Source organism: Eucyclogobius newberryi, unplaced genomic scaffold, assembly GCF_026437365.1.
Source record: "Eucyclogobius newberryi isolate DKJ021-1_F unplaced genomic scaffold, fEucNew1.0.hap1 SCAF_5, whole genome shotgun sequence".
Lineage (NCBI taxonomy): Eukaryota > Metazoa > Chordata > Actinopteri > Gobiiformes > Gobiidae > Eucyclogobius > Eucyclogobius newberryi.
Window position 1 is genome coordinate 41,034,334 of NW_027316167.1, and position 19,528 is coordinate 41,053,861.

Consider the following 19,528-nt stretch of genomic DNA (forward strand, 5'->3'; position numbering starts at 1 on the left):
ATACAAACAAATAATAAGAATAAGATAAAAAAATATATATAAATAAGGAAAAAATAAGAGAAACAAATAGATAAAGGGGGTTTAGGCTTGAGTAGGACATAGCGGATTCAAAATATGTAAAGGATAAAGTTTAGCAGAAAGTGAACTCTGTTGCATCTAATGGAAAAAAGGGTTTAAAGCCTCTTATGGCAAGAAGCTGATGAAGCTGCAGCTGCATCATAAATGTGGATGTGTCAGAGCTCAGGTGGTGTTGTCCTGAACCCTCCACAGAAGGAGCACAACCTGCAGGTCCTGGGCCTGGTCAAGTCGGACGAGGGCTTCTACCAGTGTTTGGCTGAGAACGACGCGGGGAACGTCCAGTCCAGCGCTCAGCTCGTCATCCTGGACCACGGTACGTCCTTCTCCTTTCACCTTTGAACTAAACACCCGAGCCACGGAGCAGATGACCACGCCCGGCGCCGCGGCAGCTCTAGATTTCAACACTTGTGTACCTGACAGGGGGGAGGGGGGGGGGTCCTCAGTGAGGTCCCTGGTCTTATTTCTTATTTATGGTGGTCTGCCCGCTGCTGCAGGGCGGCCCGCTGCTGCAGGGCGGCCCGCTGCTGCAGGGCGGCCCGCTGCTGCAGGGCGGCCCGCTGCTGCAGGGCGGGCTGCCTCACTGTGAGCAAACAGAAGACTGCAGTTAAATCACTTTGCACGTTGTAGATTAGTAGTAGTTGTCGTTGCCGTAGAGAACCAGTATTTACTGTATGTGAGTGACTGAAAACTACTAGCAAACTATGTAGTAGTATTTGTAATGTATTAAAGGAATAATAGAGGATTTTTCGCCGATTTGAGAACTCAAGCGATTGTTGGTCCCTTTTTTCAAAATGCACTCTCACCCCCTGTTGTTTCCAAGAGGCCGCCTCCCATCAAACCTCGTGCAGAAGCACTCTACAGCCCCGCCTTTACAGCCCCGCCTTTACAGCCCCGCCTCTACAGCCCCGCCTCTACAGCCCCGCCTCTACAGCCCCGCCTTTACAGCCCCGCCTCTACAGCCCCGCCTTTACAGCCCCGCCTTTACAGCCCCGCCTCTACAGCCCCGCCTCTACAGCCCCGCCTCTACAGCCCCGCCTTTACAGCCCCGCCTCTACAGCCCCGCCTTTACAGCCCCGCCTCTACAGCCCCGCCTCTACAGCCCCGCCTTTACAGCCCGCCTCTACAGCCCCGCCTCTACAGCCCCGCCTCTACAGCCCCGCCTCTACAGCCCCGCCTCTACAGCCCCGCCTCTACACGTGCGTTTGTTTATTAGCACGACTGATCACATCATCTCTCGTCTCCTCAGATTTCTGTCTCTTCTGAGCTCGAGCACAGTCGTCACGTTTGTCCTGTAACTGAAGGAACTCACTAAACACACAGACATATCAACCACACATGTGCTGCCATGGAAAAGAGCTGCTATCCTGGGAACGAGGCTGCAGGTGTGCAGTAGCACACAGGGAATGATTCACATGTTGGAGAACTACTGTCCACGCCACCAGGAAATGAGACTCTGATCACGCGCCAAAAATCCTCCATTATTCCTTTAATAAAAACTTTAGCAACAATTACTGTGTGCTAAAATATAAACGTTAGATATGGTCATTACTAACTTGGTAAAGGTTGTAGTAGTGGTAGTAGTAGTAGTAGTAGTAGTAGTGGTAGTGGTAGTCATGCATCATCACCTGATGGAAGCAATGTCACAGAAGTACTCTGTACTTCATGTGTGTCTAATTTAGAGCCAGTACTTAACTCTTTACAGGACTTATATTTATATTTTCCAGAACAGTTTTCAGTCGATACAAAAGCAGGTGTAGCTCCTGCAGGCGCCTCCAGGGGGAGTCAGAGCTTTTATTGCCTTTGATCACAGTCCAAACATAAACACAAGTGTAATTTAAGATGATTTGCATAATCATAGTTCTTCCTGTGGGCGTGTCCAAGAGAACAAAGACCACATGACTTTACGACGCAGCATCCCACACGCGCTGCATCAAGTCACTGTTTACACTAAATGTTGTTAAAGACGCAATTTGTAATCAAAAGCCGAACCCCGTCTCGTCTACCCTAAGCAGGTGGCTAATCAGGGAGTGTTAGGGGCCCCCAGCTGCGTCAGGGGCCCTTCATCACAGTGCACGAGTCAGATCTATTGGCGACCTGCTGCTTCATTGTGAGTCTGGTTTGACTGCGTAGAGAAGAGGAGCGTGATGCGTTCAGAGGCCCCTGGATAAACGGGGCCCTTACACGGGCAGATGCAGAGATCTGGCACATGAGGTAATCAGATTAGTCCAGAGTCTGGCAAAGGCCCAGAGCCTAATCCTGCTTTATTCATTCAGCTTTTGTGAATGTGAACGCCGCATCACAGATACACACTTCAGCTCCTCCACGTGTGTGTGTGTGTCTCTGTGTCTCTGTGTCTGTGTCTCTGTGTGTCTGTGTGTCTGTGTGTCTCTGTGTCTGTGTGTGTCTGTGTGTCTCTGTGTGTGTGTCTGTGTGTGTGTCTCTGTGTGTGTGTCTCTGTGTCTGTGTGTCTGTGTGTCTCTGTGTCTGTGTGTCTCTGTGTCTGTGTGTCTCTGTGTCTGTGTGTCTCTGTGTCTCTGTGTGTCTGTGTGTCTCTGTGTCTGTGTGTCTCTGTGTCTGTGTGTCTCTGTGTGTCTGTGTGTCTCTGTGTCTGTGTGTCTCTGTGTCTCTGTGTCTCTGTGTCTGTGTGTCTCTGTGTGTGTGTGTGTGTCTGTGTGTCTCTGTGTCTGTGTGTCTCTGTGTGTCTGTGTGTCTCTGTGTCTGTGTGTCTCTGTGTCTCTGTGTCTCTGTGTCTCTGTGTCTGTGTGTCTCTGTGTGTGTGTGTGTCTGTGTGTCTCTGTGTCTGTGTGTCTCTGTGTGTCTGTGTGTCTCTGTGTCTGTGTGTCTCTGTGTGTCTGTGTGTCTCTGTGTCTCTGTGTCTCTGTGTCTCTGTGTCTCTGTGTCTGTGTGTGTGTGTGTCTGTGTGTCTGTGTCTGTGTCTCTGTGTCTCTGTGTCTGTGTGTCTCTGTGTCTCTGTGTCTGTGTCTCTGTGTGTGTGTGTGTCTGTGTGTCTCTGTGTCTGTGTGTCTCTGTGTGTCTGTGTGTCTGTGTGTCTCTGTGTCTGTGTGTCTCTGTGTGTCTGTGTGTCTCTGTGTCTCTGTGTCTCTGTGTCTCTGTGTCTCTGTGTCTGTGTCTGTGTGTCTGTGTGTCTCTGTGTCTCTGTGTCTGTGTGTCTCTGTGTCTCTGTGTCTGTGTCTGTGTGTGTCTGTGTGTCTGTGTGTCTCTGTGTCTGTGTGTCTCTGTGTGTCTGTGTGTCTCTGTGTCTCTGTGTCTCTGTGTCTCTGTGTCTGTGTCTGTGTGTGTCTGTGTGTCTCTGTGTCTCTGTGTCTGTGTGTCTCTGTGTCTCTGTGTCTGTGTCTGTGTGTGTCTGTGTGTCTGTGTGTCTGTGTGTCTCTGTGTCTGTGTGTCTCTGTGTCTGTGTGTCTCTGTGTCTCTGTGTCTCTGTGTCTCTGTGTCTCTGTGTCTGTGTCTGTGTGTCTCTGTGTGTCTGTGTGTCTCTGTGTCTCTGTGTCTGTGTGTCTCTGTGTCTCTGTGTCTGTGTCTGTGTGTGTCTGTGTGTCTGTGTGTCTGTGTGTCTGTGTGTCTCTGTGTCTGTGTGTCTCTGTGTCTGTGTGTCTCTGTGTCTCTGTGTCTCTGTGTCTCTGTGTCTCTGTGTCTGTGCTTAACCGGATATTACGTAGCCCATGTCAACAAGGCGTGTTCCGCGTTATCCGTCCCCGAACGCACAAAGTGTCTCTTGAATCGCGATGACTTTCCTGATCGTTCAAACCGAAGCGAGAGCAGAAGTAAATACTTGGTCACAAGTCGGGTCACGAGCCGGGTCACGAACCGGGTCACGGGCCGGGTCACGAGTCGGGTCACAAACCGGGTCACGGGCCGGGTCACGAGTTGGGTCGATTTCATTGGCTCTGACTCCGATTCCAGACACTTACACATTCAAACAGAATGTGGGCGGGGCTGGCGGGTCAGGCAAGTATATCCCTGTATAAGCCAAAAATACGAGTTGGCCTCTCCGTAGATCTGGCTTGGCTGGTTTGTCTCCATGGTGATAATAAATGAGAAACTCAATCCAGAGCAATACAAAATACACAATGTGTCTCCTTTAAAGTATTGTGACCTTTGACCTCTTCTGCAGGACGTCCCGTGCTGCTGCTCCTGTCGTCATGACGTCAGCAGACGCAGTGCACACGGTTTATGGGCGTTACCAGTTTATGAAGTGTTTATTGCTGCAGTTGAACAGAAGTGGGTCATGTGTTTGTGGCTCAGACAAAGAGAGTTTCTGCCATTGTCATCTGAGAGTTCTACAAAGACTGCAGACTGGAGAGAGTGGGCGCTCGCTGCTGCTATTTAAAGAAGGATCCCGTGGTATTCACTCGTCAAAGTCGAAGAAATGTGCTTGAATGTCGTTTTTTGTCGTTTCATGGTCAAGAACGTTCCTCGTGTTTTGGTTTCGAGAAAACGAAACATCTCAACGTCATTTGGTGGTAATCCATGTTTTAACCGTCTTTAAAAAGGACAGTTCATTTTAAACACTTTGCAAAGGGCAATGCGTCCACACAGAGGCGGGGTCAGCTCACTGTGAAGGGTCAGGATTCAGGAGGCGGGGCTAATGTTTGGAGCTCCTCAGAATCATTCTTCTTTAAAGGAACTGTGCTGACCACTGTCTTTACGGATCCATTTCAAATCCTGACACTGATGTTTACGTAGTACAAAGTGTAATGTGGAGCCATATGCAAATGAGCCTGTGAACAGCTGAAAGAGCACAGACATGTACATTTACAGAGTACAACACTCAGGACTTAAGTCTACCATTTAGTGCTGTAGCATTAGCATTAGCATCAGCCCTCCACCGCGGCTCGTGTGCAGCGCTGTTTTCCATACGTTCTTCAGCTGTAAATGTGCCGCTCGTACTCCTCCTCCTCCTCCTCCTCATCAGACTCTTCCTCCTCCTCTGACTCCTCCTCCTCCTCATCTGACTCTTCCTCCTCCTCTGACTCCTCCTCCTCCTCCTCCTCATCTGACTCTTCCTCCTCCTCTTCCTCCTCCTCCTCCTCATCCTCATCTGACTCGACAAAGTGAATTGCATTAGGACAAAACGACTTCTCACAGCTTTGAAGATCAGCGTGAACACGATGGTCTTGATGATGAGCCACGCTGTGATCCGGTTGGTTCTGTGATCCGGATGGTTCTGTGATCCGGATGGTTCTGTGATCCGGATGGTTCTGTGATCCGGATGGTTCTGTGATCCGCTGCATGACTCACAGCGCGTGGATTCAGCCTCACTCACTGTCCGAGTCCGTGTCCCTCTCTCTCTCTCTCTGTCCACTCTAAAGACCTCATGGTCACAGCTCTGTCTCTCAAACTGCTTGTGAACTTGTCTTCGTTCTGAGTGACCACACACTGACCACACACTGACCACACACTCCGATCGTCACCGCCGCACACATTTGCCACCCGTGTTTACCCGGGCGTCGCCGCCGCGCCTTCATTTCCAGCTCTGTGGCCTGAGCGTCTGGACGTCTCTTGTTTGTGCTGCTGTTGCGAAGGTCAGCCTTGTTCTCAACAGCAGTTTAAGCTCGTTTTGGGGCCGATGTCTGACAGCTCTCTCCCCTCCACAAGTTGTAGTTGAAATAAAGTCCATTTTAAACCAAGCATTTCATATTTGAGAGAAAACACAGAACAATTGCACATATTTCCTGCTCAAAACGTTAAATTTGAACATATCACCACAATATTTGCCACTTGTTCTGACGACTCTTGCTCTCGCCGCTGCTGTAACCCTACATTTTCCATCCCAGCATGCCCCTGTCCACAGCCTAGCTTTCCATCCCAGCATGCCCCTGTCCACAGCCTAGTTTTCCATCCCAGCCATGCCCCTGTCCACAGCCTAGCTTTCCATCCCAGCATGCCCCTGTCCACAGCCTAGCTTTCCATCCCAGCATGCCCCTGTCCACAGCGTAGGAGACACTAACCCGGGCGTTTCATTTTCCTGTGGCCCCCAGCCTGACCCCAGCGCGACCCCTCTGCTCGGGACGCTTTGTTATTGGAGGACGGCTCGTCTTTCCTGACCATAACCTATTTTAGAAGGATCTATATTAAGCAGCGTTCTGGCTTATAGATTATAGATTTGCTTTTCTCTGTCGATTAACTTCATAATATGTGTCAAAGGCAAAAGGAGGAACTGAAGCTGGTTCTGGTTCCATCAAGTAAGAGCAAGACTTTGGTCATATGACGCTTCGCTCTAATATGTAACTTAGAACCAGAGCCATCTTGAGACAAAGGGGATGAGATCATCTATGGAGAAGAGGTGTTTGACCAGAACCATCTGATCTGTGATGTTTGCTCTGATGCTCTTCACCCGAGCCCCACCACAAGAAACAACAGGAAATACCAAACAAAACTATTTTCATTTATTAACTCAAAAGAAAATGTGTCCTCGTCTCCAAACGACCTGCTCCTCAGAGGTTTTAAAGGACTTCACACTGAAGCATATCTGGACTTCTGGACACTTCCTAAGGCATGGCCAGCTCCAGGTCCATGAACTCTTTTAGCAACAGTGAGAGGAAAAACAAGACCGTTTCTCAAGCAGATTCTGCACGCTCTTCTTTCTGTGTTAACACCTTTTTGACCATTTGGGCCTGTTTGGTTTCACTTGAAGGTTGAAGAACTTGTATAACAAACACTTTCTTTGTTTTGGAGAAACTGCAGTTGTGTAAAGTGTGTTCCTCGGGGAATGTCCAATACAAAACCCAGAACGAGGCATTTTCTCCTCCGCCAGGACCTGAACCTGTGACTGAACGGCTGAAGGAAACGGCTAAATGAGCCGTTAGCCTTGTGCACGCTAAGCTAAACACGCACTGTGTGGCTACGGCGCGATCAGAGGAGCTCGGCACTGAAGGGATCAGGCAAGGACATGCGTTTGATGAAGACTTCATTAATATTTGATGCAACATTCAATTAGCAAGAGTGCTCCAAACGAGGGCAAGTTTAGAGCCAAAAGACAGAACGTCTGGAGTTTATCAAAGATCTGACGATGATGCGGACGGGAATCTTCTCTAGCTCTGTAGAGTTTGTGTGTAAAATGATACCATTGCATAGAAATCACACTCTTTCCATCTGCGTTGCTAATTGGTGATAACACGCCATCTACTGGCAGCAGTGGGACTGAACCCAGGGGAAAAGATAAAGTTGGCTAGATTAAGCAACGTGGTCCATGTGAATGCATGGATCTGATTATTATGACCTCGCTTTGTGAGTGCAAAGGCCCTGACCAGAGGCTTTAGCGCTCTGAACAGTGGTGCAGACCCCTGGGACCCCCCTGCCCTGGGACCCCCTGGACCCCTGCCCTGGGACCCCTGCCCTGGGACCCCGGGGATGGGCAGCAGAGAAATTAAAGATCTTCATCTGACTGAACCTGGATCGTGCATGTTCCAGTTGATCTTTTCAGCAGTCAGGCCCCTGAACGCTCCACAGCCTCGTGCTCTCTCCGTCTCCGTGGTGACCAATCACTCACTTTGTTTAGTTTGTTTGTTTGGAATCATTGTTCTTCCACTGCAGGAACTCTCCTGCTGTCTAAGGTACTTTAAAGGACCTATTGTGCCAAATGAACCTTTTAGAACCACGATGTTCCCTCGTCAGAGCATCTAAAGAGTCGTATTTCTTATTGAATTGTTTAACGAATCGGTCATTTGGAGTAGCACCAGCTCCTTCAGAATGACGATCTCTGTTCGCTCAGCTTTATGTTCACACTGCGCTCATGTTCAAAGCCTGACCCACATTTGAAAGTCGCAGCATGATTTTTTGGGCAGAAAACATAAAATCAAGTTTTAATTAGTACAAATCCATTAATCTTTTAACTCGTCACACGTTTCTTCATCTCCTAATTAATAAAAGAGCTTTTTCCCGCAGGATGTGACATTTACAGCGTGTGAGTTCTTCAGACACATGAGTTAGAGAGACAGCACATTGTAACTTTTAGCACTAAAACATGTGTAAATGAGAGCTGGCTAGACCCTCCACAGATCTGACCTGTAACTTAGCAACGCTGCTTTAAAATTAATGTGTGTGTTTTTTTTAACCCAGTTCCAAAGGTGTCCCCGCCCCTGAAGGTGTCCCCGCCCCTTAAGGTGTCCCCGCCCCTTAAGGTGTCCCCGCCCCTGAAGGTGTCCCCGCCCCTTAAGGTGTCCCCGCCCCTTAAGGTGTCCCCGCCCCTGAAGGTGTCCCCGCCCCTTAAGGTGTCCCCGCCCCTGAAGGTGTCCCCGCCCCTGAAAGTGTCCCCACCCCTGAAGGTGTCCCCGCCCCTGAAGGTGTCCCCGCCCCTGAAGGTGTCCCTGCCCCTGAAGGTGTCCCCGCCCCTGAAGGTGTCCCCGCCCCTGAAGGTGTCCCCGCCCCTGAAGGTGTCCCCGCCCCTGAAGGTGTCCCAGCCCCCGCCCGCTCCAGGACAAGAGAGTCTGACAGGTTTGGGACAAAGACATGCCTTCAGTCTGACTTTCGTCCCCCTGTGTGTCCAGACTGTCTGCGCCGTCGCTGTTAGTGGCTCCGGGCTTGAGCAATCAGACCCGGGATCTGTGCCAGATTCTTCCAGGGGCCAACAAGAAACTGGAGACAATGGGGACTGAGAGACGCGCCAAATAACTGCTTTAATTATCTCCTTTGCACAATCTGTTTGAGGTGCATCGTTGACATAATAGGCTTACATTTATCCAAGAGGATATCATTTCATACTCGTTTGGACGTTATCTGAGTCTTATGAATGCTCGTGGAGCCACATTACATCTGCAGAGCTATAGCAGCCTCATCACAGTTATTATTTCTTCTATTATTGATAAAAATGCAGAGCCAAGTTGTTTTACAGAAGAATAAAATCTCTTTATATTTGAAAGAAACACGTTCCCCGCATTTGACCCATCCGTCTGGGATTGGGGGAGGAGCAGTCATCTGTGCTGCTGTGACTGAGCCAGAGCCGGAGCCGGAGCCGGAGCCGGAGCCGGAGCCGGAGCCGGCTCCGATGTGAAACGGAGGAACTTATTGGTCATTTATGATTCAGAACAAAATCAAACGTCTCTCACCTCAGAATAACAGAGATTTGTGCTTCGTTCTTTGAAGTCTACGATGTTTTCAGTCTCGTGATCTTTGTTCCATGTTTGTCCCCTGACCCGCTGACCACACTCATGTTTGTCCCCTGACCCGCTGACCACACTCATGTTTGTCCCCTGACCCGCTGACCACACTCATGTTTGTCCCCTGACTCGCTGACCACACTCATGTTTGTCCCCTGACTCGCTGACCACACTCATGTTTGTCCCCTGACTCGCTGACCACACTCATGTTTGTCCCCTGACTCGCTGACCACACTCATGTTTGTCCCCTGACCCGCTGACCACACTCATGTTTGTCCCCTGACCCGCTGACCACACTCATGTTTGTCCCCTGACCCGCTGACCACACTCATGTTTGTCCCCTGACCCGCTGACCACACATGTTTGTCCCCTGACCCGCTGACCACACTCATGTTTGTCCCCTGACCCGCTGACCACACTCATGTTTGTCCCCTGACCCGCTGACCACACTCATGTTTGTCCCCTGACTCGCTGACCACACTCATGTTTGTCCCCTGACTCGCTGACCACACTCATGTTTGTCCCCTGACCCGCTGACCACACTCATGTTTGTCCCCTGACCCGCTGACCACACTCATGTTTGTCCTCTGACTCGCTGACCACACTGATGTTTGTCCCCTGACTCGCTGACCACACTCATGTTTGTCCCCTGACCCGCTGACCACACTCATGTTTGTCCCCTGACCCGCTGACCACACTCATGTTTGTCCCCTGACTCGCTGACCACACTCATGTTTGTCCCCTGACTCGCTGACCACACTCATGTTTGTCCCCTGACCCGCTGACCACACTCATGTTTGTCCCCTGACCCGCTGACCACACTCATGTTTGTCCCCTGACTCGCTGACCACACTCATGTTTGTCCCCTGACCCGCTGACCACACTCATGTTTGTCCCGACTCGCTGACCACACTCATGTTTGTCCCCTGACCCGCTGACCACACTCATGTTTGTCCCCTGACCCGCTGACCACACTCATGTTTGTCCCCTGACTCGCTGACCACACTCATGTTTGTCCCCTGACCCGCTGACCACACTCATGTTTGTCCCCTGACTCGCTGACCACACTCATGTTTGTCCCCTGACTCGCTGACCACACTCATGTTTGTCCCCTGACTCGCTGACCACACTCATGTTTGTCCCCTGACTCGCTGACCACACTCATGTTTGTCCCCTGACTCGCTGACCACACTCATGTTTGTCCCCTGACCCGCTGACCACACTCATGTTTGTCCCCTGACCCGCTGACCACACTCATGTTTGTCCTCTGACCCGCTGACCACACTCATGTTTGTCCCCTGACCCGCTGACCACACTCATGTTTGTCCCCTGACCCGCTGACCACACTCATGTTTGTCCCCTGACCCGTTTGTCCTCTGACCCGCTGACCACACTCATGTTTGTCCCCTGACCCGCTGACCACACTCATGTTTGTCCCCTGACCCGCTGACCACACTCATGTTTGTCCCCTGACCCGTTTGTCCTCTGACCCGCTGACCACACTCATGTTTGTCCCCTGACCCGCTGACCACACTCATGTTTGTCCCCTGACCCGCTGACCACACTCATGTTTGTCCCCTGACCCGCTGACCACACTCATGTTTGTCCCCTGACCCGCTGACCACACTCATGTTTGTCCCCTGACCCGCTGACCACACTCATGTTTGTCCCCTGACCCGCTGACCACACTCATGTTTGTCCCCTGACCCGCTGACCACACTCATGTTTGTCCCCTGACCCGCTGACCACACTCACACTGGCTGCGTTTGGGAGTGTGTATTCTGCGTTTCCTCTGAACTGAAGGTTTGTGGTTCAAATCCTGACATAAAGAAAACATCTTTGGTCGAGCTGTTGAATTCACTGACCAACACGTTTGTAAAGCAGCTGAATGTTGCCGTGTCCTTGGGCCAGACACGTGTCCAGCCTCAGTCCAGTGTCTTTGATGTTAAACGATGGCATCGCTTTATGAAAATAGCCTTTTTCTTATTCGTGCTGAGCAAGAAGACAAATCTAACATAGAACTAAGGCAGTTTTAAACGATGGACATTCTAGAGCGTCGTGATGAGTCCGTCAGAGCCTTCATCCATCAAACCTTCTCACAAAGACTTTCCGTCCTTGTCCATCCAAATCCAATAAGGTTTTGACTTCCTGTTTCAAAAGGCCTCGAGCAACGATCTTGTTTTCTGGAAATACCACTCCCCCTCGGGTTAAACTCTTGCTCAGACTTTTGGCGCGTCTCCACCGTCTCCGCTCGCGATCGTTTGTCATTTCTTCTGTTTGTGGCCTGTCAGAGGCTCGTCCAGGCTCATCGCGGCTGCTGAGCAGATCACAGCGAGAAGGTCAGCTGTCAAAAACACTCGTCCATTTCTCAGATTTGTCAACGTCTTAAAAATGCATGTGAGCGATCCAAACCCGTATGTCCTCGTCCTCGTCCTCGTGTGGAGCGGGGGAGGGAAGTGTTGTTCTCAATGGCTTTTTAAAGATGTCGACTGGAAAATCAATATATCTCTTGTTTGTTATAAATTCTGTTCATTAAGTTGATGGTTTTGGATTTAGGGGGAAAAGTTCAGTTTTCAGAACAGGAGTTTGCATGTTCTACCTGTGTCTGGATGGATCTCCATTGTTTCCCATGAGTATGAGTAAACAGTTTTATACTTAAAGGCGTTATGGACGATTTTTCGGCGATTTGAGAACTCAGGTGGAAGTGCACATGCCACGCCCCCGTGCACATGCCACTCCCCCGTGCTCATGCCACTCCCCCGTGCACATGCCACTCCCCCGTGCACATGCCACTCCCCCGTGCTCATGACACTCCCCCGTGCACATGACACTCCCCCGTGCTCATGACACTCCCCCGTGCACATGCCACTCCCCCGTGCACATGCCACTCCCCCGTGCTCATGACACTCCCCCGTGCACATGCCACTCCCCCGTGCTCATGACACTCCCCCGTGCTCATGACACTCCCCCGTGCACATGACACTCCCCCGTGCTCATGCCACTCCCCCGTGCGCATGCCACTCCCCCGTGCACATGCCACTCCCCCGTGCTCATGCCACTCCCCCGTGCTCATGCCACTCCCCCGTGCTCATGCCACTCCCCCGTGCTCATGCCACTCCCCCGTGCACATGCCACTCCCCCGTGCTCATGCCACTCCCCCGTGCACATGCGACTCCCCCGTGCACATGACACTCCCCCGTGCTCATGCCACTCCCCGTCGCGCTCCCATTAGCGCGACGGATCACATCGCATCTCGTCTCCCGTAGATTTCCGTCTCTTCTGAGACAGCTCGAACTGTCTTTCTCTGTCTTAATTTTGTCCTGTACACTGAGGGAACTATATTACGATAGATCCATGCGCTTAGACACGCGGAAACGTGCTGCTCTCGGGGGACGAGCTGCACGCGGCTGCAGGTGAACGAGGCTCTGCAGGTGAACGAGGCTCTGCAGGTGAACGAGGCTCTGCAGGTGAACCAGGCTCTGCAGGTGAACGAGGCTCTGCAGGTGAACCAGGCTCTGCAGGTGAACGAGGCTCTGCAGGTGAACGAGGCTCTGCAGGTGAACCAGGCTCTGCAGGTGAACCAGGCTCTGCAGGTGAACGAGGCTCTGCAGGTGAACCAGGCTCTGCAGGTGAACCAGGCTCTGCAGGTGAACAAGGCTCTGCAGGTAAACAAGGCTCTGCAGGTGAGCAGTAGGTGCGTTTTATGATTGACACGTGGCATGACTAATGGACAGTCCACGCCACGAGGAAATGAGACTCAGATTTGGGCCAAAGAAATCGTCCATTCAACCTTTAAATAATCACCATTACCCGAGTTAGGGAGAGTATACTATTTAAAGTATAAGACCGCCTCACACCGTGATGACCGCCTCACACCGTGATGACCTCCTCACACCATGATGACCTCCTCACACCGTGATGACCTCCTCACACCATGATGACCGCCTCACACCGTGATGACCTCCTCACACCGTGATGACTGCCTCACACCGTGATGACCTCCTCACACCGTGATGACCTCCTCACACCATAATGACCTCCTCACACCATGATGACCTCATCACACCGTGATGACCGCCTCACACCGTGATGACCTCCTCACACCGTGATGACCGCCTCACACCGTGATGACCGCCTCACACCGTGATGACCTCCTCACACCGTGATGACCTCCTCACACCGTGATGACCGCCTCACACCGTGATGACCTCCTCACACGGTGATGACCTCCTCACACCATAATGACCTCCTCACACCATAATGACCTCCTCACACCATAATGACCTCCTCACACCATAATGACCTCCTCACACCGTGATGACCTCATCACACCGTGATGACCGCCTCACACCGTGATGACCTCATCACACCGTGATGACCGCCTCACACCGTGATGACCTCCTCACACGGTGATGACCTCCTCACACCGTAATGACCTCCTCACACCGTGATGACCTCCTCACACCATGATGACCTCATCACACCGTGATGACCTCATCACACCGTGATGACCGCCTCACACCGTGATGACCTCATCACACCGTGATGACCGCCTCACACCGTGATGACCTCCTCACACCGTGATGACCGCCTCACACCGTGATGACCGCCTCACACCGTGATGACCTCCTCACACCGTGATGACCGCCTCACACCGTGATGACCTCCTCACACGGTGATGACCTCCTCACACCATAATGACCTCCTCACACCGTGATGACCTCCTCACACCATAATGACCTCCTCACACCGTGATGACCTCCTCACACCGTGATGACCTCCTCACACCGTGATGACCGCCTCACACCGTGATGACCTCCTCACACGGTGATGACCTCCTCACACCGTGATGACCTCCTCACACGGTGATGACCTCCTCACACCATAATGACCTCCTCACACCGTGATGACCTCCTCACACCGCTCAGAGCAGGTGTTTGCAGCTGTGTTTTAACCATGTCGGCTTCAGCAGCGCTCTGACCTAACGACACACGGCAAATATTAAACTCCCTGCGAGCGCACGACCAGCACACCAAACTGACCGAATGTAGGCCCAGTTTAAGGAAGAGAGACTTAAAGAGAAGCATGTGGCCTGTGCTCACACAGAGGATGTGTGATGACCCCTGACACTTGGACAGCAGCGGAGCAGAGATGTGACGTGGTGATTACCGTAATGTTCAGTTTCTGCTCACTTGAGATGGATTCTCAGATGATCCATCTTCTGCGTCCTGGCTTCACTCTCTTAAACTCAGTCCAACTCGCCGTGTCGCGCTGGCTCGTCCTCACGTCTGCATGAGTCTGTTGGAGTGGAGAGCGAGTCTGTATCTCTGCTTTTACACCGTGATGAAAGCCCCGCCGCACAGGGGAGTCCAGCCCCACCTCTAGTGCGCCCTCACTTATTTACATCTCACTGCCACTTTTCACTGGCGTCCAATATGAAGATGAATGCCGCACTAGCTGCGTTTTTGTCCTGGCGATTTGGTAAAATGTTTAGCCAGATTTATGATGCAGATCCAGAGTAACCCTCCTCATTAAGACTTAATGCCAGCTATTCATTACCGCCGGCCAAGATGCTAATGACACGATTTATCAACCCAGAATAGAGCCTGTCAGGCAGGTGCGGGCGTGGGGGGGTGGGGGGTAACACACTGTGAGAACCAGGGCTGAGCGTGTACCCGGCGGGCAGGAGGGCACTGGCACTGGGTCAGTTAAACACACCCGACTGACAGAAGGTCTCAGTCTGGTCGCCGCCTCCTCCTCTGCGTCTCAAGCCAAACTCAGACAGAACTGTGCAATCAGGTGTGTTTATTTCAGTGACACGTGTGAAACAAGGAGGTCATCGGTCACCTGTCATATTCAGAACAAAATCACACTTCTCTCTCTTCAGATTGTGCTGTTTGTGGGTTTGATTTGACCCTGTGGACCGTGTGTGGAAAAGTGACATAGTGCATCTTTAATTGGGTCCTTATGATCAACTTTTGGACACCATTATTTTTGAAATGATGGGGAAACAAATGTATGTAAAATGTCCCCCTGATGCAGCGCTCACTGTGTGAATGAGTCTTTTGTACTGCCTGGAACTTTATCATCTTAAGGAACCGAAAACCTGCCGCCTGGGCTCACGGAGGAGAAATGCCAGAGAAATGGTGAAACCAAAATGACAAACAGCACGAGCCCGAGGTTCAGCCCGCTCTGCTCCTGAATCATCTCACGGCAGACCTGGTTTAGACCTGCTCTAGTCCTGCTCTGGTCCTGCTCTGGTCCTGAGTCCTGCTCTGGTCCTGCTCTGGTCCTGAGTCCTGCTCTGGTCCTGCTCTGGTCCTGAGTCCTGCTCTGGTCCTGCTCGGGTCCTGCTCTAGTCCTGCTCTGGTCCTGCTCTAGTCCTGCTCGGGTCCTGCTCTGGTCCTGAGTCCTGCTCTAGTCCTGCTCTAGTCCTGCTCTGCTCCTGCTATGGTCCTGCTCTGGTCCTGAGTCCTGCTCTGGTCCTGCTCTGGTCCTGAGTCCTGCTCTGGTCCTGAGTCCTGCTCTGGTCCTGCTCTGGTCCTGCTCTAGTCCTGCTCTAGTCCTGCTCTAGTCCTGCTCGGGTCCTGCTCTGGTCCTGCTCGGGTCCTGCTCTGGTCCTGGTCTGGTCCTGCTCTAGTCCTGCTCTGGTCCTGCTCTAGTCCTGCTCGGGTCCTGCTCTGGTCCTGCTCTGGTCCTGCTCTGGTCCTGCTCTAGTCCTGCTCTAGTCCTGCTCTGGTCCTGCTCTAGTCCTGCTCGGGTCCTGCTCTGGTCCTGAGTCCTGCTCTAGTCCTGCTCTAGTCCTGCTCTGGTCCTGCTCTAGTCCTGCTCTAGTCCTGCTCTGGTCCTGCTCTAGTCCTGCTCTAGTCCTGCTCTAGTCCTGCTCGGGTCCTGCTCTGGTCCTGAGTCCTGCTCTAGTCCTGCTCTAGTCCTGCTCTGGTCCTGCTCTAGTCCTGCTCTAGTCCTTCTCTGGTCCTGAGTCCTGCTCTGGTCCTGCTCTGCTCCTGCTCTGGTCCTGAGTCCTGCTCTGGTCCTGCTCTGCTCCTGCTCTGGTCCTGCTCTGGTCCTGCTCTAGTCCTGCTCTAGTCCTGCTCGGGTCCTGCTCTGGTCCTGAGTCCTGCTCTAGTCCTGCTCTAGTCCTGCTCTGGTCCTGCTCTAGTCCTGCTCTAGTCCTTCTCTGGTCCTGAGTCCTGCTCTGGTCCTGCTCTGGTCCTGCTCTAGTCCTGCTCTGGTCCTGCTCTAGTCCTACTCTAGTCCTGCTCGGGTCCTGCTCGGGTCCTGGTCTGGTCCTGCTCTGGTCCTGCTCGGGTCCTGCTCTGGTCCTGCTCTGGTCCTGCTCTGGTCCTGCTCTGGTCCTGCTCGGGTCCTGCTCTGGTCCTGGTCTGGTCCTGCTCTGGTCCTGCTCGGGTCCTGCTCTGGTCCTGCTCGGGTCCTGCTCTGGTCCTGGTCTGGTCCTGCTCTGGTCCTGCTCGGGTCCTGCTCTGGTCCTGCTCTGGTCCTGCTCGGGTCCTGCTCTGGTCCTGCTCTGGTCCTGTAGTGCGCCCACAGTCTGTTCTCTAAATTGAACGGCTGCATTTCTGTGGCGGGCTCTGGAATGTTCCGGCAGGAGGCTTTCTGCTCAGACTCGCGGTGAGGAAAGGATCCGGTTTAGAGTCTGTAAAACTCTACAAGGCTCAAACCAGCGGCTGCTTCTTCTGTTCAGGCAGAAAAAATGATCCATCACAATCCAACTTTACCAAGACAACTCCTGTTCCATGATTATTGAAATGCTCGTTAGTCCGTTCCAAAACTCAGTGTGTGTGACGGCAGTGGTGCAGTGGGGTCAGCAGATACCCTTTAACCACAGGGTTGCAGGGTCAACAATCACGTGTATGGTCCTGGTGTTGCTTACAGTATGTGTGGGTTGTGACAGGAAGGGCATCTGACTTTTACTCTGGATTTCAGTCGCTTCAAGTTTGTCTTGCACGACACATTTTACACTCAAAATTTAGACGACCTGAAAATCTCAACATAGAATATTGAAAAAGTGAATTTGTCATTTTGAATTTTTAAACTGAGAAAAACACTGCAAAAAAATCAGTTTGGATCCCACCGGGTTTATATCTGTACATAAAACTATCTGTATTCAAGTGTGGAAATCTATGAACATGAATCATTTTTGGTGTGAAATGATTGGCGCTGGCGGGCGTGGTGGGCGATGATGATGGCGCTGGCGGCGTGATGGGCTGATGGCGCTGGCGGGCGTGGTGGGCGATGATGATGGCGCTGGCGGGCGTGGTGGGCGATGATGATGGCGCTGGCGGGCGTGGTGGGCGATGATGCTGGCGGGCGTGGTGGGCGATGATGATGGCGCTGGCGGGCGTGGCGGGCTGATGGCGCTGGCGGGCGTGGTGGGCGATGATGATGGCGCTGGCGGGCGTGGTGGGCGATGATGCTGGCGGGCGTGGTGGGCGATGATGATGGCGCTGGCGGGCGTGGTGGGCGATGATGATGGCGCTGGCGGGCGTGACGGGCTGATGGCGCTGGCGGGCGTGGTGGGCGATGATGATGGCGCTGGCGGGCGTGGTGGGCGATGATGATGGCGCTGGCGGGCGTGGCGGGCTGATGGCGCTGGCGGGCGTGGTGGGCGATGATGATGGCGCTGGCGGGCGTGGTGGGCGATGATGCTGGCGGGCGTGGTGGGCGATGATGATGGCGCTGGCGGGCGTGACGGGCTGATGGCGCTGGCGGGCGTGGTGGGCGATGATGATGGCGCTGGCGGGCGTGGTGGGCGATGATGATGGCGCTGGCGGGCTGATGGCGCTGGCGGGCGTGGTGGGCGATGATGATGGCGCTGGCGGGCGTGGTGGGCGATGATGATGGCGCTGGCGGGCGTGGTGGGCGATGATGATGGCGCTGGCGGGCGTGGTGGGCGATGATGATGGCGCTGGCGGGCGTGGCGGGCTGATGGCGCTGGCGGGCGTGGTGGGCGATGATGATGGCGCTGGCGGGCGTGGTGGGCGATGATGATGGCGCTGGCGGGCGTGGCGGGCAATGATGATGGCGCTGGCGGGCGTGGTGGGCGATGATGCTGGCGGGCGTGGTGGGCGATGATGATGGCGCTGGCGGGCGTGGTGGGCGATGATGATGGCGCTGGCGGGCGTGACGGGCTGATGGCGCTGGCGGGCGTGGTGGGCGATGATGATGGCGCTGGCGGGCGTGGTGGGCGATGATGATGGCGCTGGCGGGCGTGGCGGGCTGATGGCGCTGGCGGGCGTGGTGGGCGATGATGATGGCGCTGGCGGGCGTGGTGGGCGATGATGCTGGCGGGCGTGGTGGGCGATGATGATGGCGCTGGCGGGCGTGACGGGCTGATGGTGCTGGCGGGCGTGGTGGGCGATGATGATGGCGCTGGCGGGCGTGGTGGGCGATGATGATGGCGCTGGCGGGCGTGGCGGGCTGATGGCGCTGGCGGGCGTGGTGGGCGATGATGATGGCGCTGGCGGGCGTGGTGGGCGATGATGCTGGCGGGCTTGGTGGGCGATGATGATGGCGCTGGCGGGCGTGACGGGCTGATGGTGCTGGCGGGCGTGGTGGGCGATGATGATGGCGCTGGCGGGCGTGGCGGGCTGATTGCGCTGGCGGGCGTGGTGGGCGATGATGATGGCGCTGGCGGGCGTGGCGGGCTGATGGCGCTGGCGGGCGTGGTGGGCGATGATGATGGCGCTGGCGGGCGTGGTGGGCTATGATGATGTAGTGTCCCTGTGTGTAGAGCTGTGTGTAGCTGCATGTTAGCCCCCCGTCTCGTGCCGCATCGTTAGCGTGTTGGTAGCTCAGTGTTTTTTGTGCTCTGAGTCCTTTTTGTTATGTTTTGTTTTTCTTTTTTGTTTTTCTTTCTTTCTTTCGTTTCTTTCACTGTCATTCTCATTCCATCACTGTCCCCGCCCCCTGGCCTCCCTTGCCCCTCCCCTCAGACGTAGCCCTGCCCTCTGGCCCCTCCCCCTCACTGACTCCTAACACTACTGACCATGTAACGCCAGGCTTGGGAGGCGTGTCTGACTCGGCAGGCCCCACCCCCTCTGCGCCACGGGACCTGGTGGCGTCTCTGGTGTCCACGCGATTCGTCAAACTCACCTGGCGCCCGCCGGTCGAGCCGCACGGGGAGGAGCTCATGTACTCTGTGTTCTACAGCCCAGAGGGGACCAGCAGGTAAGGGGACACTTGGGGACACTAGGGGGAGCTTGGGGACTGTCCCGGGGTAATGTCCAGAGAGGAAGTCCGTCATTTCACTGTGGAATGAATGAAGGCGTCAAACTAACGAGAGATGTGACGTGTGCAGAGGGGTTTGTAAGTAT

General features: G+C 53.6%; 1 protein-coding gene across 7 annotated transcripts in view; it reads left to right on the top strand.

Annotated features, from left to right (window-relative positions):
• The window catches only part of neo1a (neogenin 1a), a 280,070-nt gene that overhangs the window by 182,728 nt on the left and 77,814 nt on the right, over window positions 1-19,528 (top strand). For 6 of the 7 annotated variants that reach the window (XM_072465808.1, XM_072465814.1, XM_072465812.1 and 3 more), the window contains exons 7-8: window positions 271-391; window positions 19,148-19,382. In XM_072465808.1, coding sequence (XP_072321909.1) covers window positions 271-391; window positions 19,148-19,382 — 356 coding nt within the window. The remainder of the gene's footprint in view (window positions 1-270; window positions 392-19,147; window positions 19,383-19,528) is intronic. The other variant, XM_072465811.1, reaches the window with a different exon arrangement.